Source organism: Leopardus geoffroyi, chromosome A2 (genome assembly GCF_018350155.1).
Source record: "Leopardus geoffroyi isolate Oge1 chromosome A2, O.geoffroyi_Oge1_pat1.0, whole genome shotgun sequence".
In the NCBI taxonomy this organism is placed as follows: Eukaryota; Metazoa; Chordata; class Mammalia; order Carnivora; family Felidae; genus Leopardus; species Leopardus geoffroyi.
The window spans coordinates 41,600,578-41,624,640 of NC_059331.1; the positions used below are offsets into that span (position 1 = coordinate 41,600,578).

General features: G+C 39.3%; 1 protein-coding gene across 3 annotated transcripts in view; it reads right to left on the reverse strand.

Annotated features, from left to right (window-relative positions):
• CNTN3 (contactin 3) overlaps positions 1-24,063 on the reverse strand; it is a 348,839-nt gene that overhangs the window by 100,018 nt on the left and 224,758 nt on the right. For all 3 annotated transcript variants that reach the window (XM_045493570.1, XM_045493569.1, XM_045493568.1), the window contains exon 6: positions 301-504. In XM_045493570.1, the coding sequence (XP_045349526.1) occupies positions 301-504 (204 nt within the window). The remainder of the gene's footprint in view (positions 1-300; positions 505-24,063) is intronic.

Below are 24,063 nucleotides of genomic sequence, written 5' to 3' on the forward strand. Positions count from 1 at the left end.
CCTCAAGCTTAGTTGAATGCTCTTCCGTCACCATCTTGAAATTCCTAATAATTTCTGAACACTGGGTCCATCATATTTATTTTGCACTGGTCCTCGAAAACAATAAAGCTGGTCCTGGGTAAGGATTAGGTACAGGGACCTATGGTCAATGAAATGATCTTTCTTCATCACTGTACTCATATTTTTTGTTCAGCACAAAGTGAAATAATTCTTCATGGTATACTTTTCACTTTTTCCCATTTTTTTTTGCTTGGATTCACAATATTTACATTTAGAATTGCACCTTGAAATATTTCCTACCGTCAGAACGTAGCACCAAAGGAGTTGGGGAGCCCAGCACTCTGGTGTTCGTCACCGTACTGGTCACCACACACGTGTAATTACCCACATCGGATGGCTCGACCTTGGCAATATACAGGTGGCCTGTTTCTTGAGAGACAAATCTCCGACTATCTTCTTCAACAAATGATGGATATTCATTGAAGATCCAAGCATATGATAGTTCTTATAAAATTTTTGGAGAAAAGAAATCCCATCATTAAGGCAAGTTTTCCACAGTATACTAAAAATACGTACACAAAACCACCTCTATGACAAAGTAATGGTGAGTGGTTCTATCGCAGGTCATGAAGAGAGACATTTCTGTGAACTGATTCTGCAGTCAGTCTGCATTACAGTGGAGGACAGTGCTGATTAGCATTCTTGCAGGAGCAATATTACTACCATCATCATTATCGCTACTCCAGACACCTCCTGACAAGTTTCTCTGGTTTCAGTCCTTCTCCTTTTTAATTTGTATCTCCACACCGCATATTCTATGATCTTTCAAATTTACCAACCTCATCATGTCAGTTTGTGATATAACACTTACCTGCAATTCCCTGGAGCTCCTGGGAACAATGCCACATTTCTTAACCTGAATAAGAGGCTCCTCATGGTTAAAGCCCCTGCTTCAAGTCTGAGCCCTGGGTCTTGGCACCTGCTGTTCTGGGAGCCTGCAGTATCCTTGTTCTCTGTCCACTCCTTTGCCTCCTCCCCTTTTAACACTAAACCCCATTCTCCCACAACAACTTCCACATGGTTTTCAAAGGTTGGTCCCAAACATAAGGAACCACCTCTACAGAGAAGCCTTCCTTCATCCTTGTCTCATGGTAGGTTCTCCTTGATAGAGCAACACTAAGTTTCTATCAGTTAAAACACTTACTGCTGTATATGTAATGGTCTATTTATGTAACTGCCCTCCCACCACTGGGTAAACACTGATGTCAGCTCTTATCCTGACTGCCCTCTCCCGCCCAATTACCAAAATGAAACATCCAGAGACACTTAATAGTCCTCAATAAACATTTATTGAGTTAATTAAGGATACAATTATGCTCCTATCTCCTCTGTAAAGTCTAATATGAGAGTTTTCTTGACTTTTAGGGTCATGGTAAACCAACTTTCTCCCAAGGAAGTAATGTTTTTTACTCTGTGATAATGAGGGTAAATAATATGATGCTGCATTGTTCTAGATGCCCATATTTTTCACAGGCAAGTTGTTACTTAAGCACAGTTACTGCAGTTGACTTCTTTGATTCCTTCTTTCCATGGTCCTATCATTTTTTATGATTTTATCAACATTATTGCAGTTTTTTCAAAAGAATTTTCCGAAAACATGTAATCAAAATCAATTTAGTGAATAACAAGTTCAAAATACATTCAAGGCATAAATCTTTGCATTTTGTAGAAAGGGACACTAAGTCTGTTTGCAAATAACAATGAGATAATGTAAAAGGGCTGGGTGAGAGTTACTCTGGGTTTCAGAGGAAGAAGAGGTGACATTCTCTCATGACTGAAGAAGAGGTCTTCAAGGACACAACAATATTCTGACAGCAGGGATAAAAGCACTCCAAATGAAGTGAGGAGCATGTGAAAAGCAAGTCGGGGAGAGATCATGGTAAATACCTGGTGGAAATGAGACATAAGTGACTCTCTTCTGCCTTCAACGGAAATGCAAATGTTTCATGATTCCAAAGGTTAGCAAGTCAATGGCATATCATGCACATGTTAACAAACACTGATTTTTAACCTTGAATCGATCTTCACATCATGCTGTATCATTTCAGTAGAGTGTTTCATAAAATTCCAATCAGTCATGTGATAGGTTGTGAAATTTAAGTTGTTTTTCAGACTTAAAACAAAAAATGGGTCTCAAACATCCACTCCACAGTTGGCCTCATGCCTACATCGATAGTGCTTTTTCTCTTACAATAGTACTAAATAGGGGCGCTGGGTGGCTCAGTCTGTTGAGCTTCCAGCTTCGGCTCAGGTTGTGATCTCACGGTTCGTGAGATTGAGCCCCACATGGGGCTCTGTGCTGACAGCTCACAGCCTGGAGCCTGCTTCGGATTCTGTGTCCCCCTCTCTCTCTGCCCCACCCCTGCTTGTGCTCTGTCTCTTTCAAAAATGAATAAACATAAAACAAAATTAAAAAACAACAATAGTACTAAATAAACCATAGAGCTGGAGAATGCTGGTCAGGTTGGCTGAATCAGTTTTGCAATTGCTGAAATTGACTGCTGTGGAAGCTTTACTTCTTTAGGCTCTTCCTACTACTCTAAGCATCTACCACCCCATAATCCTTTAACCCCTGTAACATCACCTCGTTTAAAGAAGGCAAAGCCATCTCCTCTGCTTTTCAAAGGGTTCTACTCATGAAATTCATAGAATTGTCCCTCTGCCTTTTATTTCTTATTTAAATATGTCCCTTGTATCCAGGGAGTGCGAAACTTCCACTGCTCCCCAACGTAATAGACCTCAGCTTGGTATTAAGGACAAGAAGTCAACCTTGTTAAACCAGTTTCTACTAAAGTAAGAATGGTTGGTGGAAAGAACTCAGATTTAGAGTTGGAAAATCTAAAATCATGTAAATTCATATAAGAAATACTATGTAGCAAGGAAAATATATGATCAGTAACCAGATGCAAAATTTGGAACAACTCTAACATATGTAATTTTGACTGAAATGTTACAAGGCTCCACTTGTATTATTTCTTTTAATCCCAAATCAATATCATTGACTTCAACATTGTACTATTAATATGCTGTATACAGATATTGTGGTGTGATCTAGCAACAAATGATAGAAGAGAAGAAAGTCAAAATCAAAATCATGTGAAGGCTGTTCCCGAAATGAGCAAGGAGAGTTGAGGGGTGGATTGTGGTGAACATGGAGGTGTCCCACTTAGTTCTCACCTCAGGAGAACTTACTGCAGGAAACACAATTAACTGGTGGTAACCACCCACCGGCACAAGAGTGCGGGGGCTACTTCCAACTAACTGATGAACTCCACTGCTGTGCTGATGCTTGCCCATTCCGCACCGCCCCCCCACCGCCGCTCCCCGCCCCGGTACCAAATGTCCCCAAAGGCAACTCTGGTTGGAGATGCCCCATCAGATAATGGCCACACTGTTCTCAGAGCTGTGAGGCGGTCTGGCTTTCTTCCTATGTGACTTGTCTTTTCCTCTCTTTGCTCACAGATATTGGACTTGACTCTCCCCTCCACCAATTTCTGCTCCCTCCCTGTTTAGCCTCCACATCCTGGCATTTCCTCCAGATTTTTTTTTAATAACAAGTTTGATCCTCTAATCCCAACTTGGGGTTTGCCTCTTAGAAGACCTGAATGTACATGGTGTTGCCGAAACTGAGTAACAGACTCTCCTCTGTATTACCAATTGCCCCTTCCCTTAGACCTGAAGGAAATAGCCTCTTTAACTGACCTTCCTTTTCAATAACTGTCTAAGACCTTCAGGCTCTTCAAATTTACAAACTGACCTAACTGATTCTTAGTAACTACCCTCCAGACAAGCCCAGATAAATCAGCATCCCAGAGGAGAACACTGTAAGCCCATCCTGAGACCTCACCAAATAGAGAAGAAACTGTAGAACCTTCATCTCCTGAGCAGAAATCTTAAACTATCATTCTTAATTTGAGAATCCCATGGAGAAAAGCTGCTGTTTTGTAGAAATAAGTACTCCTGTATTCTCCTTTGAGAATTTGTATCATCAGGCAAATGTGAGGGTCTATCTTCGACTGGCATACTAGTAGCTCTTGAGCTACAAATGCTTTATATTTGTAAATCATCACCAAACGGACATGATGTATGTGATCTTCACATGGTCACATGGACAATATGCGCTCTGTATATTATACACTATAGAAAAATATTTTAATTTAATTTTATTGTTGATTTTTTTTTGTTTATTCATTTTTGAGAGAGAGGGGACAGAGGCAGGGAGAGAGGGAGACACGGAAACCTAAGCAGGCTCCATGCTCTGAGCTGTCAGCAGAGAACTCGACGCGGGGGCTCAAACCCACAAACCATGAGCTCATGACCTGAGCCGAAGTTGGACACAACCAAGTGAGCCATCCAGTGGCCCCTAGAAAGCCATTTTAAATAGCTGTCAACAATATTTCCTCCTTCTTCACATTTTAAAGTCACAGTACGTATACTTTTCAATTAAAAGTGCAATAATATAGCCTACATATTGGAATACAAGGTAACCAGAATAAATTAATGGTCTTCCTCCACTATTTCTCCCAGATACATACTCAGAAAATCAAGAATAAAAACGATCTTTGGTGAACAGCACAAAAATCTAACTGTAAGGTTGTGAGCTGGGATAAACAGGAGAAACGGGAAAGTGGGAAGAAGAGCCACTCAAGGTATGGAAGAGGTTGTACTGGAAATCACTTGTGAGACTCAGGCAGGTAACCTAGAAGTGAACGGCCAAAGGGTGGATGAGATCTTTAAAGATACGCTTACCAGAGGGTTTGGGACTAACAATGGCAAGATGGGCAGAATAATGCCGCCCAGAATATGTTAACACCGGAATCCCTGAAATCTTGAACATGTTACTTGACATGGTTAGAGGAACAGTGCAGTTGTGACTAAATTAAGGACACTAGATGAGAATGTTATCTTGGATCATCAGGGGTGGGGAGAATGTAATCACTAGAGTCCTTGTAAGAGGGAAGCAGCAGGGTCAGAGAAGAGGAACTATGACCTCAGAAGCAGGGTCTTACCCAGAGAGAGCTATTTGAGGATGCTGCTATGCCTTGATCTGAAGATGGAAGAAGTAGCCACGAGTCAAGGAAAACAGGTGGCTTCCAGGAGCTGGAAAAGGCAAGGCAATGGATTCTCCCCCCAGAACCTTCAGAGCCTTCAGCAGCCCTGTCAACATCTGGCACCTGACTGAAGCTCAGTGACACCTGTATTGGACTTGTGACTTACAGAGCTGTAAGACAGTAAATCTGTGGTGTTTTAAGTCACTGCATTTGTGGTAATTCGTCACATGAGCAACAGGAAACTAACAGAAATAACGATCATAGCTAACAAAGAGGTGTTTATTAAGTCCAGGTGCAGTGCTATGTGATAGACACAAAACTTCCAAAGAAAAACAAATGATCAGAGACAAAAAAATGGAGAAATCCTGGCCTGAGAAGGCCTAAGGAAGAATCGTATGTTATACAAAATGATTGTAAGACCAATACAATGGCAGGGGTGGGGTGTTCCAAAAGAGACAGCAAACCACAACCACCCCAAAACAAATGAATTCGTGTTCGGTTGTTTTATATAAAGATTCAGACCCTTAACAACTCATGGAAAGAAATCAAATCTGGGCTTAATATGGAATACACTGTCATGACAGGCACAGCAGAACTTTGGAGGACATACCCACCTTTCTTTATAGACTTACTTATTGAGATGGAATGATACATAACTTTTATCTCCTAGAGAGAAGATCTGCACAATTTCATTTATTGCCTGCATAACTGTGTTAAAATATATGGCATCACTCTGATTGAAAACATTAGAGAATTATGTGATTTACTGCATTCTGAATAAAGTAAAAAAAAAATACCTGCTGTAATACTATGAGAGTTTACTTATCATAAAAATCTGCATTTGCAATAAAGATTAATTGTACACCGCAAAGTAAAATATATATCAAATCAGCATTCTTCGGGGATTTTTCAACATCATTTTATGTATGATGATAAATACAAAGCTACACTAAAAATGATAATTTTATATACTCAAATGAACTAGACTTTACAAAACCTTTCACAACCTGTGGTGTAAATCACAAACACATTATGCCCAAACTACTTGGCCTCTGGGCTTCCTATTAACAACGCTACGTTGATATTAGGTATGTGAACTATTTTTTAGAAGAGAGAAAAGAGATTTTGCCAATCAGAGCCATAAATTAAGATAATGAAGTCCTGAAACTGCTTTCTAAAAAAGTAGTATGTGATGAATGACATTGCTCCTCCAGCCATACTCTTTCCCAGGTCACTTAAGTGTAAGGCCAGTCAATTTAGCAGGAAATATGTCACTCTAGTGTTTACCTGGAGATACATTAATACACATACTACTGACATTTAAGGGTTTATTTCTAGTTCCATTATGAAACTCTATTATGAGGGAGATTTAATCCTTTGTATGGGGATTTTCAAGAAGAAGTTGTCAAACAAAATTGCAGTTGAACAAAATTGTAAAAGTAACTTTGCCTATTTTCTCTGGTGCCAACTGGGAAGTTTGACCTACTTAAAATAAGGCATATTAAAAAAAAAGGTTGTGGGAACTTGATGGCTGTTAGTCAAGATTTTTATCACTGATTCATACAACTGGGAAGGAAATTTTGCTATGGAGCTTAGAGATATCACTCACTGATGGAGGGTCTGAGAGAGTACATATTCAAAGATCTAAAGCCATGTAGAAAACCGAAGATAATATAAGGTTCAAAGAAGAAAAGGTCAATAGTAAGGACTGAAAAAAATCTGTACCCTTAAAGCAGAAGGTATCTATGGACATTTCCAACATTTCAGTGTGTTGTCTTTCAACAGCTGTTTTGTAAGTTGTTGTTTGAGGGTATACTTCCTTGCTTAGCCGGTAAATGTCTGCCTCATCCATTCTGATTTTGGGTACTAATAAATGTGACTTGTGAGGGTCCTCAGATAAAGAGAACAATGATCAGGGAAGAAAACAAAAACTAAAAATGACATTCCTTTATCCTTTCATACTTCTGGGCTGAATCTCGGCCAGGAGTCAGCAAAGTATAGCTAGGGGGTCAAATCTAACCTGCTGCCTGCTTTGTCAACTAAATATTTTGGAACAGACTTGCACCCATCCAATTCTTATCATCTGTGGCTGCTTTTATGCTTACAGAAGCAAAGCTGAGTAGCTGCAACAGAGACTATACAGCTCATAAAGACTAAAATACTTATCTGACTCAACTTTTAAGAAAAAGTTTGCTGACTTGTTCTAGGTCAGTGTTAGCCTGAGACCAAGTTATGAGTTTGGTGAACTTTACCTGACTTACTTTACTTTTATTCCTCTTTTCCTTATGAGGCTGTCATATGTCCTAAGTACACGAAGCTTCACAAAGCGTAGGCTAGTCTCCTAAATCTTCTATGCCTGTCTCTCTTGCTTTAGCCTGCTGCCTTTTGGGAGCACGCATGAGTCATTTCCATTGCAGAAATGGAAATAATGCAGTTTCCTGATGTGCTCTGTGACCACCATTTTGTGGACCACCATTTTCCTTAAGAAACAGAAATATTTTCAGCAGGCACTTGCATCTTCCATCATATCGAGACTCCACAAGGCTCTGTCTTCATTTTTCAAAGGTGTTCATTTATTTTTCAGAGAGAGAGAAAGAAAGCGTGAGAGGGGGAGAAGTAGAGGGGGGGAGACAGAAGACTTGAAGCAGGCTCTGTGCTGACAGCAGAGAGCTCAGTGCGGGGCTCAAACTCACAAACAGTGAGATCATGACCTGAGCGAAAGTCGGATGCTTAACCGACTGTGCCACCCAGGTGCCCTTCTGTCTTCATTTTTAATGCTTCCACCAGGGTAGCTCTTCTAACACGTGCCTCTGTCTCTTTCCCGGTACTATGGTTGCTAAAGCTGATGTGGTGTTAAAGTGAAGTTCTTTCCTCCATATCTGTTGATGCAGAAATGGAGAGAGCCCTCGAGAGGCCATTCCTTATTTTTGCTTGGATGCATACATTCTTCCTTTTTCTCATGAAGAACTTTTTAAATTTTCCCCAAAGAACCAACACTCTCCCAACCTTAATTCAAGTTGTTTCAGTGGACTGACCCTACCCTTATCTCCTTGTTCCAAGGATATCTCAGGATGAGGACGTGCAAGGTGGGGGCCAAATTTAGTGACACTCAAACTCTAATGCCCAGCAATGATTTAGGGGAACCAAGGAGCGAAAACACTGGCAAGACATTTACTGACCTTCTTCCTTTGGCCAAGGTGCTAAGGAAGCATGGCATTGTTAAAGAAAGGACTTTAAATTTTCCTAAGAAAATTTCCTGACCTAATCAGGATGGGTCAGTTACGGTAATGTTTCATGACGACAGGACAATCCTCTCATGTCACAGACACATCTACAGTCACTGCAACCCCTTGGTTGTATGTGGACTTTCTGCTAGAGTGATGGACCTTGAGCAGAAACCCCCCAAATGACAGAGTCAGATCCTAAGATAAGAGAGACTTTGGGAATATAATGCATTTCTTTTCTGATACCTTGTTCCTATTATAAAAAAAAATACACTTTTCAAAGGAGTTCAAGACTCAGAAAATGTTAGAAAGCAAAATTAAGATTAGCTCAAAACTCAAATGCTGCGGATGACTACAAGTTTCATCGCCAAGACCTGCCTGTGCAGCTAAAAAGAAAATGCTTTGTAATTGCACATTTTGCACAATGCCAGGCTTGATGCCTTGTGTATGCATTAAATATATGCCAAGTTCCTCTCGCCAGGTTTGTACCTTCCTTATCACTTACACTGAATAATGGACAATTTTTATGACTTCAGTGACAGTAAATAACATTTTCCTTTTAAGTGCAGTCCAGGAGATGCTAAAGAATCCTATAGCTCATGGGAGTGCTAATTGGAGCCAATTATAATTTGATTGACCTGCCTTGCTATTAAAATGATATGCAAAATTTACACTGCCCTTGCAAAATGGTAATTTCCTAGTACAAGCTAACTACAGGAAGCCCACCCTTTAACGAATCCAAAGGTGGTGCTTTTGGGTTACAATTCCCACATCAACTCTCAGAAGCTAATTCCAGAGAGGGGCCTCACTGGGTTGCAAATGACACAAAAGAACTCTATGGATGAGGAAAAGGTGCAATAAAAATAACTGAAATAATTAAGGACTAGTGAATAAAGTAGCAGCATCACAGTAACTGTCCATTCGTCATTAGGTCTCATTTTCTTTTATTCTTTCTTTAAGGAATGTCATGGGGACTTGATATTTCTCTTTTTGCCATGCTGGTGATTTTTTTTTTATAGCAGAATAAAATGTCCACTTTCACTAGTAAATAGAATGTGGTTATTAGCGGAAGATGAAGTCATCCTGCCAAACCACAGGGGGCTTCTTACCGGGGACAATAAATGAGTCCTTGGGAAGCTGGAGAAATTAATCTCTCTCTCTCTCTCTCTGTCTCTCTCTGTCTCTCTCTGTCTCTCTCTCTCTCACACACACACACACACACACACAGTACCACTACTTGCCATTAGTAGCACATCGAACTGCTCATCCAAATAGTTTAATACTATTAAAAAAAACTTGTCTTAAAATGGATCTTTACTCTCTCTGATTTGTAACGTTTCAGAATAATAGATTTTAAATAGCAGTAGCTTTGTTATAAACTTCTAAAATAGTACAAAGTCACATGATTTTTAAAAATGACTATTTAGGGGTGCCTGGGTGGCGCAGTCGGTTAAGCGTCCGACTTCAGCCAGGTCACGATCTCGCGGTCCGTGAGTTCGAGCCCCGCGTCGGGCTCTGGGCTGATGGCTCAGAGCCTGGAGCCTGTTTCCGATTCTGTGTCTCCCTCTCTCTCTGCCCCTCCCCCGTTCATGCTCTGTCTCTCTCTGTCCCAAAAATAAATAAACGTTGAAAAAAAAATTAAAAAAAAAATAAAAATGACTATTTAAATGTTTAATTATGCCAGGATATGTGATTATTCCTGGATATCCAAAATAAACTTGACAACAAAAAACAATGCCCCCCTCCCCCCACCATCAATGATCAAAAGTAATTCCCAGCCTTCACATCTGTAGGGCTCTATAAATGCCAATTCCTTTGGGCTCTAAAGGATGTGCTCAGATTTCAGCATCAGGTTCAAGTCAAATATAAATAACAGTTTGCAGGCTTTGAAAAAAATAATAGGAGTTTGGAAAGTAGCATTTGTACTACCTCATGTTCCCTCACTTGTTACACTAACTTATAAATACACGTTCACACATGCATTTCTTCTCTGCCTCCATAGTGTTTCTAGTCCTTGCCTACGTGGCTATGCACATATTTCCAGGGAAAAATCTATCACGTTATCAACTCTGTAAGAATGTCTTTCAAAGCCTGAAAAAAATTGTTACAGCTTTCGCTATGATTTAATAATTTACTGATGTTAGAAAGAAATAAACATAAAGAAATAAAAGGTTATTGCTCAAATGCTTTAGTTAAAATTCTCATTTGTGTATTAATGTTTGACTTTTTCAGAAATCACCTCTCTGATCTTTCTCGGTAAACATTTACTATGTTGACCAATTGGCTTATTTATCAAATCCTGAATATCGTTATCTTATACTCGATCCCTTTTTATTAACTGTTTTCTCTTTACAGTAAACCCAAGTCAGTGCAAAGAATAATTTCTGGTCAATGGAAGATCAATACTTAAAGAAGTATATGAATGTCCCTAATTTAGGGACTCTTTCACAACTTACACTATCCAGGTACAGGGAACAGTAAGGGGTAAAAGTTAGAAAGAAAATAATATATTGCTCTCATTCTACCCATACTCTATCATTATGAGCTCCTCAAAATGATGGCTGTTTAATATGTGAGGCTGTCTATATTAGATAAAGAACTTTTGATTAAATATTAATTTCTAGTAGTAGATTTACCCTTGCTACTTCAGTACGTTTTCCTTATCCCCATTTTATTTTTCAAATTCCCAGCTACCTGTTTACAAATGTCACATTTAACTAATAGATGTGCATTGTATTGGTCAATGAATACAGAGATGTAAGAATAAATGAATAGCAAACTGATGTAGAGTATGTCAAAGGCAGCATTTTTAATATACTATATTCCAGGGCTATGCAGCTCTTACATTTCTGTATCTAAGGCTAATGGATTAATGACTTTTCTTATTTTTTTAATGTTTATTTCATTTTGAGAGAGAGCACAAGCTGGGGAGGTGCAGAGAGAGATGGGGACAGAGGATCTGAGGCAGGTTCTGTGCTGACAGCAGAGAGTCTGATATGGGGCTTGAACTCAGGAACTGTGAGATCATGACTTGAGTTGAAGTCGTATGCTCAACGGACTGAGCCACCCAGGTGCACCGATTAATGATCCTTCTATTCACTCTTAAGAGGACCACTAGGATTCTAATCAGGATCTTGTTCTAATATAAAGATATTGAATGAATATTGGCTTCGTTGTGATCTTCACAACTGTAGAATAGGAATCCACTGAGGCAAATCGTTTTAAAAATGCATCCTAATTACACTTAAAATTAGTAACTGAGCTCATTTGTACCTCATGCGTAAGGTTACAAAGCTCATACCATAAACCTCAGTTGGTAAAACCAACCACCTCAAATATTTAATACAATCTAAGTATATGGTTCTATTGACAGTTGTTCCTAAAATGCAGTCAAGTTTATGAAGTTTACTACTTCATCTCTTTCTTTTTACATTTTTCAAATAAGAAACAAATTATAACAGAAGTTGTAAGAGCACTGGCTCTTCCATTATTTTTCTTTCTTTCCTTCTTTTGCTTTTCGATTTTCTTTCCTTCCTTCCTTCCTCCCTCCCTCCCTCTCTTTCTTTCTTTCCTTCTTTTGCTTTTCAGTTTTTTCTTCCTTCCTTCCTTCCTTCCTTCCTTCCTTCCTTCCTTCCTTCCTTCCTCCCTCCCTCCCTCCCTCCCTCCCTTCCTTCCTTCCTTCCTTCCTTCCTTCCTTCCTTCCTTCCTTCCTTCCTTCCTTTTTTCCCAAATGTATTTACCTAAAACAATACAAAGAAATGCAAAGCAACCACCTGCTCCCTCTTTCTGACGTTTTTGTACAAAGAACTTCTGGTAAAGGAGACAGGTTTCCTGGTGAGGAAAAACCAGCAATCATGTAAGTGCTCTTCAGCCAACATAATGAGAAGCTTTTCTTTCCAAGAAGTAAATATGCACATCTACAGTATAAGAATGTTAGACTCTGTCTTGGTCAGAGTCAAAGATAACTTATACAGGAATGTTAAAATGTGTGACAGAAATGTTCACTGATCCTCTTTACACTGAAGGTATACTGAACTTTATTCCTTCCTCTCTAATTCAATATTGTATCTTCTTTTTAAATTTATTTTTAACTCTTTTATTTAAAAAAATTTAATGTTTATTTATTTTTGGGAGAGAGAACATGAGCAGGGGAGGGGCAGAGAGAGAGGGAGACACAGAATCTAAAGCAGGAGCAGGCTCCGAGGTGTCAGCACAGAGCCTCACATGGGGTTTGAACTCAGGAGACTTGAGATCATGACCTCAGCCAAAGTCGGACACTTAACCGACCTAGCCAACCAGGTGCCCCTATATCTTCTATTTACTCTCCCTAAAAATACTGTGATTTTACTTTCTAAAAAAATTCATGTTGAACAAGTTGTCTTGCTGATTTACCCCTGCTTATTTTGATTCTTTTCCCTTACTATTACCTGAGGTGATATAAATATCTCTTTGCCAGTTCTGTTTCAGCAGTCAATCGTCTGAGTGAAAGCAATGCATTTATGTTAGTTACCCTGTGGAACTCTAGTTCTCTGCTTCTAGACACTTTTTCTGTCTTTGTTTGAGATCATATGTTGTTAAGGCTCTGGGAATTACTGAAATTGCTCATATTTATTTTATACCATATTTAAAATTTTCTTTAATTAAAAAATTTTTTTCAATGTTTATTTATTTTTGAGAGAGAGAGAGAGAGACAGAGCATGAGTGGGGGAGGGGCACAGAGAGAAGGAGACACAGAATCTGAAATAGACTCTAGGCTCTGAGCTGTCAGCACAGAGCCTGACGCGGGGCTCCAACTCACGAACCGTGAGATCATGACCTGAGCTGAAGTTGGACACTTAACTGACTGAGCCACCCAGGTGCCCCTATTTCATATTTTTTAAAAGTTTATTTATTTTGAAAGAGAGAGAGAGAGTGCATGTACACACACATGAATGGGGGAGGGGCAGAGAGAGAGGGAGAGAGAGTCCCAATCAAGCTCCACATCCAGCTCAGAGCCAGATGTGGGGCTCAATCCCATGACCCTGGGATCATTACCTGAGCCAAAATCAAGAGTTGGATGATCAACCGACTGAGCCAACCAGGCACCCCTGTTTTATACCACATTTAATTTCAATTGCATATCTTTTGGAAAATTTATGAGCATGCTCTTTTCTTTCATCTCTTTATTTTATTAATTCAATTAGTTGACCTTCCACTGGCATGAAATGAAGGGCTTTTCTAGATTCCAATTTGAATGTGTCACATCAAAGAGTATTTAGGATGCCATGTTTTGTATCAAGCAACCTTGTGGCTATATTCTATTTCTGTCACTCATAGACACTTATCACACTTGGGCTCTGGCAAAAAAAAAATAAATTTTATCGCTTTTCTTTAGAGAAAGATTTTCAAATTCCAGTTAGAGAATCCACTTTTGTACCATTTGTTCACCAGAGAAAATGTAAGAAGGTAGCGAGAATAGTCTTAGCCATAAGGATTTGATTATCAGTCCCGTAGGGTACCTGATGATGGTGGCAGGTAGACAGGACATGGAAACTGTTCTGTGGTACTCCAAATTTCCTTTCAGGCTCTGACATATAAAGATACAAAGGAACACTTCTCTACTGCTTAACAAGGAGAAACGGCAAAGACCATGTGGATAACAGAAACTCAAGGAGAGCATAAAGTACTGTTTAAGGACACAACAGTGCTTGACCAAGCTTTCTCTCTGATTGTAAAAACAACTTGAAATAAGCTTTTTGGGATATCCTTGGAAGTAAGGATTTCTGTGTTGCAGTCATGGGATTTGAGGTTTAGACATTACTGTGTCCATTCTTGGTATGTGCCTTTGATAAATTATCTTAAACTCTCTAGTCTCACATTCTTGTTCCTCAAAAAGGAAAGGGTTGCATGGAATTGGTTTGGTTGCCATACTGTGGGATATGGATCCTCTGGAAACTGCAGAATTACCGTAAGATTAGACAATCCATATGCCTGCTATACTTGATGGGGAGACTGAACAAATTATATGTTATATAACATACACACAGGCCCTATTACTTAAAACGTGTGGACTATATTGTGACTGACAAAAATGTATATTCAGTTAAAAAGTGTTAATGAATTCATTAGGGCTTTTGTGTATCATGTATTTTCTCTCTCAAAAATACAAAACGCAAGAAAAACAGCTAAGTTGAAAACTTGGATACTGATACTGATTTTAATACTAGATACTGATAACGCCTTTACATGTCAGCTTATTTAATCCTCACAAAACTCTATGAGGCAAATATTCTCATCCTGTTTTACACAGATGAGGCAACCAAGGCAGTTAGGGAAGTCCCAAGTTATAAGAAAGTTCGAAGGATTTGAATCCTGGCAGTGTGGAACAGAGCCTAAAGCACTACACAGGACTATCTTCCTGTTCTATCTTTTCAATCATGTGAGTGATAGTAGCGTCTCGACAGTTCAAATGAATCCATCAATTCAAAAGGATTGGGGAGTAATGCTGTTTATGATCCCTTCTATCCCTTAAAATACTAAATCTCCTTTACAAGTCTAATTTCTACATAAGACGGTCTAAGGTATTGTTTAAAAACAAGAGTCAATGGCAAACAGACAAAGCAAAACCAAGTAATAGCGATGACAGAAACAAACAAACAAACAAACAAACATGACTAGGATCCATTCCTGGTTCTGGTACTTCCAGCGATGAAACATCCGGAAAACTTCCTTTCCTCTGTATGCCTCAGTTCTCTTTTTTTGCAAAATAAAGATAACAGTACCTATTCCGTATGTAGGTTTGGTGTGTAGGTTAAATAAAATACAAAGTACTTACAGGCATGCATGACAAATAATGAGTGGCCAATAAATGTTTGTGGTTATTGTCACTGTTTTTGGTGCTGTTTTGGTCCTCTTTGACCAAGGGTCAAAACTTTGTAGGTTGGAACCCTACAAAGAAGTTAAATATGCAAATTTCTGGCACTGTAAAGAAAGCAGAGATGCAGAGCTGAATAACAAGGGCTCAGAAGTGAACCAGCTGACCTTGATGCAAGGAGAGAAGATTGGATTTTCCCTGGCAGAATTAGGGAGCAGACCAAGCCAAATGGAAGAGCTTAGAATGCTGGTAGGGAGGCCATGGCAAATATCTGTCAGAGTTTCTCTGCTTTCTTGATGGTGAGAAGCTCTAAAATGATGGTGCGCATGGATATTTGACCCCTATGACCAACTAGGTTGAGTGGTGGGTCTTGCTTTTTAATAGTGTTTTAGTACACTTTTAGGAGATACTGAGGCCTATACTACTGGATAGATAGAAACTATTACATATAAAAAGAGAAGGGGAACATGGCAAGAATAAACTTTCTTCAGAACAGCTGACAGAACGAGAGACAGAAGAATAAAATAATTAGAATAATTGGGATTAAAATGTTTTTCTTAAGAGAAAACGTAAGCTAGCGTAAGTGTTCTGAAAAAGTTACCTGGTCTCACGTGAGTCAAAAGCCAAAAGGACCAAGCTTTGATTCTGAAAATATGCAAAATGCAGGCATGAGAAAACACAGCATCCTTTCCGCCAAATTAATCAGATGAACTACCTTTGTAGCCAAAGCAGGTTTCTCAGTACAGGTGAACCAGGGAACGTTGCTCCACAGGGCACTGGAAGCTATCAATGATGTGGAGTCCTATTTCTACCATGCTTTTGGAAATATTTCCAAATGGGAACAATCATTTCTAAATGTCAGTTCACGGTCTCTAATCTTAAATAATGGAAATATCTCGTCACATCCCTATGAGGATATCAAGAGCTTGCTTTGACTTTAAAACCAGAAAAGCTGTTAATTAAAAGCTCATCTCCGTGCCATTGTTTTGGGTGATACGCAGATATTAAATGAATGTGAGAGGAAGTCTCCATTCTACTTCACTCTTGAACCTTAATGAAAACACAGTGACACAGGTAGAAAAAGAAACAATTTATATTTTACATTTTAACATCATCCATAGAAAATGAGATCCTGGTAATCAAAATGTTCTCTCCTTTTCTTTGATTGATGGATTCTCATTCTGTGGTGACAGGGGGAATGTTTAACAGTGAATGGTCAGCTCATAGCAGCTGTGCTGACTGCTGGAAGAGTCGGGATGGTCTACTACAGGCTCTCTGAGTAGCCAGGGATTAGCCCGGCTCAGTGCCTCAGTGGTTTCTGATAAAAACCAATTCCCTGACTTCAAATCACCTCAGTATTTCTCAAAAGGCGGGCCCGTAAGAGATAGTAAAACAAGTAAGTTAATATTGACAAATTAAAAAGTGACATGAATTTAAATAAAAGTCTACATTGGAAATATTTATTGAGAACCTGATAGATGAGATGTTTCCTGGGTAGACAAACAGCTTTTTAAATATTAATTCCATAATTCTTATAATAAGAATACACTTCACCTGAGTGGCTGTCACATCACTAATTTTAGAATTTAAAGTATTTTAATGTTTATTTATTTTTGAGAGAGAGAGAGAGAGAGAGAGAGAGCATGAGCAGGGGAGGGGGGAGGGCAGGGAGACAGGATCCTAAGCAGGCTCCAGGCTCTGAGCTGTCAGCACAGAGCACAGGGCGGGGCTCGAACCCACAGACCACAAGATCATGACCCAAGCTAAACTCTGAGCCAAATTCAGACGCTTAAATGACTGAGCCACCCAGTCGCTCCGAGAATTTCAAGTACTTTTTTTTTTTTTTTAATTTTTTTTTTTTCAACGTTTATTTATTTTTGGGACAGAGAGAGACAGAACATGAACGGGGGAGGGTCAGAGAGAGAGGGAGACACAGAATCGGAAACAGGCTCCAGGCTCTGAGCCATCAGCCCAGAGCCCGACGCGGGGCTCGAACTCACGGACCGCGAGATCGTGACCTGGCTGAAGTCGGACGCTTAACCGACTGCGCCACCCAGGCGCCCCGAGAATTTCAAGTATTTTAAACATGACTGAAAAACTCAGGGCAAGAAAAATTAGAGCATAGGCCTACTTGGTGCCCGTAACTTTAGAAAAAGAAAAGAAATGAAGATACGTAGAAAAGAGATTTTAGAATCTGGTAATATATTTATTTTTAATAAAAACTTTCCTACCAAAAAAGCTATAAAATAAATGCTAATATTTATATTTATTTTGACAAATATTTCCCGATAAGTTACATTTTAAGGGGCAGCTAGAAGTCTTTAGATACACAATATATTCTAACCATTTGTCTTCACAGGATATCTCACAAAATTGCCAAGAGACACAGAGGCAAGAGAAAATCAACTAGCCTTTACAACCTCAAGAAAGAAAGCACTCTTGTAGTCCTGCCACATGCAGTCCCAGGTAAAATCAGGAAAATAAGATTCTGAAAGTATTCCGCCTTGCACATACATATTTAGAGGACAAACTATCCCGCCAGACTTTCTTTTCAAAAATCTCTTATGTTAGTTACCAAGTTTTCATGTGACTACTGAAGCTAATTCCCACTATTTTCCATATTAGAAATCAATGTATACTCTGTTGACATTTGTCCCAAACACGGATTAAATGTTCGGTTTATCTCTCAAATATTATATGCTAGATATTTATAGGCAAACTTTCTGGAATTGCATTGGCTTTTATATTCGTAGAAAGGCTAACTCACCCCAACAGTGTCACTGATTTAAGTCTGGACTACTTTTGGAAATTATTTTAACACACTGCTCAGGAAGGCCTAGGTTTCTAGTTACACGAGAAAACGTGGAATGAGAAGAATATGTCTGCCTCACAAAATCTACTTCAAAAAACATTTTATGTAAACAAACATGATAAATAAAATGACTCACAAAAGGGTCATGGCCAATGTTTTGTGCCTTATGCTAAGCTCTGAAAAGTCTGACACGTACTGAGTATTTTATAATAATAATAACAGCAGAAATAGTCACAGTAGTGGTAACAGTAGCTATTACTTAATGAGAAATGGCTGTGTGCCACGTATTCTGTCATACTGATCTCTTCTTTAATGTTCATACCACTCCATGAGGTAGGAGTCATTATTCCCATTTTACAGATGAGAATATTGAGGCCCGTCAAGGTTAAAGAAGATCTCACAAATAGTAAGTCAGGCCAGGAAGGTTGGAACTCAGCTGACTGCTAAGCCCCAGCTCTGAGGAGGGAGTAGTTGTGCACTCACTGACTCACACTTCCATCAATCTTCCATCTCTCTTTAAGCCCTATTCCATACGCCCAGATAAAAGAGAAAACTTGAAGGCCTAAACTTCAGATCACAAGCCTAACGACTTGGAAGAGAGCCGTATTATTCTCCGTGCACTAAATAATGAGTTTCTGAAAGATGTAATTAAGATTCTCAGGAACAAGTATGATAATAACTTGTAGGAGTCAACACTACACCTTTGCCTTTTTTCAGCTCTTTTTTCTCAAACTCATCCCCTGTTCACAGATTAACCTCACTTCTCGCTGCAGCGAAATGGTACAGGGAACTGTAGGCAATGGTCTTCAAAAAGTACTCTGCCAACTATTAAGAACAAAAGTGTCATTTGTTAGTCAAGTGATCTCATTAAGGGGCATTACTCTAACCGTTGACTCAGAGCTCTAATAGAGCTGGATTCCAAATCCTGCAGAATTTGACCTGGGTGGGACCAAGGCCCAGAATGCTGGCTTTTGTTAAAGGGTATGACTAAATAGAAAGGAAATGTGAAACAGCCCTAACAGTGTGCCGTTTTATACTTTATCTTGCTGCTGAGAGCCTGCTCTTTCTGAAGAAAAGGCTATTTCGTGACAGAATAATTGGTTCTGATTCCACAGCTCTCTATGTCAATGTGCTTCCTTCCATGAGGCCCTAGAAAGCTTTGAGTTGCATGGGAAATAGAAGAAAATCAAATGGACTCAACCCATTTGGAAGCTCCACAGCACAGTCCCAAAACAAAGTTAGGCACAGTAAACAAAGCAAAAGTCACAAAAGGAAAGGTGTGCTTGGCGGGGGGCACTGCTCATGATTAATATCAAGAGCAAACCAGCCATAGCTTGCCAGGCAAACCCAGTCAGCGCAGTGTCTTTCCCAGTCAGCAGTATCCACCCACCTACATGTTCTACATACATAGCACTGGGCCCAGCGCAAATCACGCCGTTATAAAGGGAGTAATGGAATAACAATAAAAGTCAGATTTAGCAGTGTTCAGACAAATGGGTAAATGTAACTGAGCAATCAAAACTATAATGCAAAGGTTAATTTAGGCAAAAAGGTAGAATTATAAAGGCACTATGCACTCGGAAAGTATTTCCCGTTACATTTATTAGCTTCTCCACTAGTACTCTATTTATTGAAGTCTAATAAGAACCCATTCCTGGTCATGAATTACCGGAGATATGTCTTACTAGAGGAATTAAACACGTAACAGCCTCTAGTATGAATGAAGGTGTTTTAATAACTTGGAGTTTGGCAGCCCGATAAAACATTATGATCATCTTGAGATTTACACTAAAGTTAGCAGCCCTGCTTAATGGGAACAGGCTCCACGTGAATCATCTGTGCTTTCCCTAACCACATGCTTCCTCCTTGGGACAATACTGTTTCAGATTACAGAAGATAGGAAGTACTCTGCTATCATAAAGACATAAAACTGCCAAGACTGTGAACACTCTATAAATAGTAAATATGTGTTTCCTGGGTTTAGAGACCATGAACTGATCTGAATCTACTGCCCATCAGCTATTCTCATCTGCTAAATGGAGACAGTAACATCTCTGACTTTTACGGAGTTGTTTTGAATAGCTAAATAATCTCAGTGGCATATACTGAATGCTCAATAAACATTAGCTATTGTTATATTTATTATTATTAATTTGCACTCTCATACTTATCTTAAATAACACACTGCCTTTTAATTTCTATGAGCACTGTTATTAACTTTCCTTATGTAAGAAGGAGAGATAGGCCCTGGAATGACAAAGGAGGTATGAGAAGGAATGGAAAAAGAGAGGAAGAGGGAATAAGAGGGAGAAGGGAAAGAAAGACAGAGAATCCAAACCAGGGTCTGGAAATGTTGAGTATTTAACTGAGGCAGGAGAATAAAGGGCGTTACTCCAACAGAAAGGGATCATGCTTAGGTAAATGAAGGTTACTGATGGAGTAAATTGGAGGCAACAAGGTAAGGGAAGAGCTCCCAGGGTTCTCCTATATCTAACTCACACTTCCTCCCTCCCTCCTCTCCCTGTTTTCTTCCTTTTCCTTCTTCCCTCCCTTCCTCCCTCCATACCTCCTTCCTTCCTTCCCTCTTTTCCTTCTTCCATCCTTCCTTCTTTCCTCACTAATCACTAAATCCTTCGAATATAACAAAAGTACATTCTACAAAAACTCAATATCAAAAAGCCAAAAGATCAGATATTAGGTACAGAGGAAACTACATAACTGAACAAGACAAGTTATGTAGGACAAGTGAGTTATGTAGGAACAAACAAGTTAGAGGAATTCTCTGTTCTCAGGGAGCTTGTATTTTACTAGTGAGATGGAGGGCTTTAAGGAACAAATACATAAATACATATCAGAAAGTATCAAATGATGATAGTGGCTATGAAAAGAATGCTAGGAGGTTGATGCCATAGAAATGAACTCAAGAGAACTGCTTTGGGCAAGGTAGACAAGAATAGGGTTCATTTAACTCTGAGTTGAGGTTAACATTCATATGTAGAGTGTTCCATTTTAAGTATACAGCTTGGTGAGTATATAAGTATGTATCTGTGCAAATAGCACTCAGATCAAAGTCCAGATCATTCTCAGAAATTTGGTTTATTTTTTTCATAAGTGATATTGTGTTATATATTTAATTCTGTCAGTTAAAAAATATTTTAATGTTTATTTTTGAGAAAAAGAGAGAGAGAGAGAGGGTGGGGAGGTGTAGAGAGAGAGGGAGACAGAATCTGAAGCAGATTCCAGGCCTCGAGCTGTCAGCACAGATCCCGATGCAGGGTCTGAACTCATGAACTGCAAGATCATGACATGAGTTGGAGATGGAGGCTTAACCAACTGATCTACCCAGGTGCCCCTAAGGTCTCTCCATATTATGCCTTTTACTTGTGGCTTGTAATTTCTGTTCATACCTCCCGATGGGTATCAACCACATTTTTACTGTATTTACTAACCTTCTAATCCAGTTGTGGACCCCAAGGTGGCTTCCAACATTCCAACAGGAATGAACATCCTCAGACATGAACCCTTACTGAGCGATGTGGGAATTTTTTTAAACACACAATGAGAGGAGAAAGTCAGTGTCTGGGTCTATGAGAACAGTAATCTGACTGACCAATGACAGACTGCTTTCCAGAACATATACCATGCTGTACTTCCACGAGCAGTGTGCCTTTGATTGCTGTTGTTTAGATTGCATGCTCTGATGTCTTATAATTTTGAAAATCTTTTCGCACAATACTTAAACTTTTGATTTTCCTTCTCTTAAATCTGCTGCTCCTTCCCTTGGCACATTTCTCAAAGGGCGTGGCCATCCCTTTCTGGACAATTTGCAAGGGGTGTGTTATTAAGGAGGTAACACTTCAGCTGAGGTGTGATTAACAGGGAGGAGCAGACCTTGAAAAGATCAGCAAGTTCTAGGCAGAAGGAACATGGAGAACAATGGCTTAAGGCAGGACTGAGATGGCCACATAGAGGGAACAAGCAAGAGCACCTGGCGTGGGTGGAACACAGTGGGAGAGGGGGGAAAAGGGTACAGATGAGGTCAGACAGTGAGGAAGGGCCACAAACAGTCCTGTGATTGAAAATCTGCCAGACAGTGCTGAGGTTTTCTGTTCCATTTGCAGAATTTTTAATGTTGAACCTGACCTTTTACCAGCCCTCAATGAATGGAGAATGACAAGCACAATTGTAGCTGATATACCTCTGAGAGTTTAATAGTAATAAAAGTAGATCAACAATTGCGATTCAAAGCACTCAGAACATCATAAAAGTACATTCTATAAAAATCTCAATAACAAAGAGCTAAAAGATTACATATTAGGTAGAGGGGATATTGTGTAGCAGAATAAGACACATCACTGAGAGAACCCAGAAAATTGCTTTTTCCTCATGGGAAAAGCCAAAAAGAATAATAATAATACACTTATTTCATTAGGCTAGTCTGTGGAGATGTTCATCTCAAATTAATATAGAAATAGGTCTACAAGGTAAGGGATTTTGAGCTTTAAATTTAAGGACAAACTGTTTTTCTCATTTATTAAGTCAAAAACTCAAAGGGTAGTTAATAGCTATAACATGGGGGAAAAAAGCCTCCATCTGATTAGGGCAAACATTATTGAGTCTCAATAAAACATATACACTTTCCAGATGTTAATTAAGCATCTAGCATTTAGAAAATACTGTGCTTTTGGGGTACCTGGGTGGCTTAGTTGGTTATGCGTCCGACTTCCACTCAGGTCATGACCTTGTGGTCCGTGAGTTCGAGCCCCATGGTGGGTTCTGTGCCGAGAGCTCAGAGCCTGGAGCCTGCTTCAGATTCTGGGTCTCCCTCTCTCTTTGCTCCTCCCCCGCCCGTGCTCTGTTTCTCTCTCTCAAAAATAATAAATAAACATTAAAAAAATTAAAAAAAAAAAAGAAAATAGTGTGTTTTGGAAGCAATGTGTTACAAAGCCCTTAGAGAACAGAGACAGAAGACTTATTTTTATGTTCATCTGGTATACAGCAAAATAGCAAAGGACCTATCATATGAGTGACATCAAGAGTGTACATTTTATCGAGACACACGGTGCCCAATCTCAATTCGTCTGTCTGCCTAACAGTAGAGTAATGATGTTCATCATCATCTAAACTTTCCATGGTATGAAAGGAAGCAAGGAAAGCAAACACTGAAGAAAGTATTATTTTATCTACAAACACATGAAAATTGTCAAATGTTAAAAGGAAAGTTAATCTCTCTTTTTAGTCATTTGACTTGAAAAGATGGTGAGGAGCCAGCAAAGCTAGACTGAAGCAAGTTTTCAGGCATCTGAAATAAATGTTAAAATAACCGTCACCAACAAGAAAACCTCCGCTTTCCTTCTATTCCTCATTGGTGGCTTCTGATTTCCAATAAAGATATGATTGTAATCATTCCTTGTTACTCTGCTGTGATGAGTAATTTGATGTGCATGAAAGTGCTTTGTACTCACAGAAAAGTCTGCAAATACAGGGCTCTTATTATTTCAAATAAATAAATACACGAAAAAATGTTTAATGTGCAATGAAAATGAAATATGTTAATAGAGCAATATAAAATGTAAGTAATATAAATTGATACAATGATCGAAAATAGAATTAACGGAGTAGCCTGAAAAGTCTGCTTACATACTTGCTTGCACACATTTATAGTTTTCATTCTGTTTCCCTGCAAAGTGTTCATGTCCTTTTCTGTTTCTCCTACTAGTGCCTAAGCATCTTGGGGCCAGAACATCACCCATATCTCTATGGCCCCGGAGTGTGGGAGGGTTAAGAAATGTGAGAATTCATGCAACTATACCCAATCATCAGCTGAGTGCAACACATAGGCTTTGGAGAACAAAAGCAAGATTTGTCTGATTCAACGAATCTATAATCAGTGTGCTAAAAGCCTTCATCATTGCCTGCCATATGTTTATACACACCCGTGTGCATGCACACACACACACACACACACACACACAAACACAAACCTGGTCTCAGCCTACCTGAGGACACCTTCTCATTCCACTCTCCCAGCCTCCCATTCTACCCAGACTTGCTGGCCTTGTG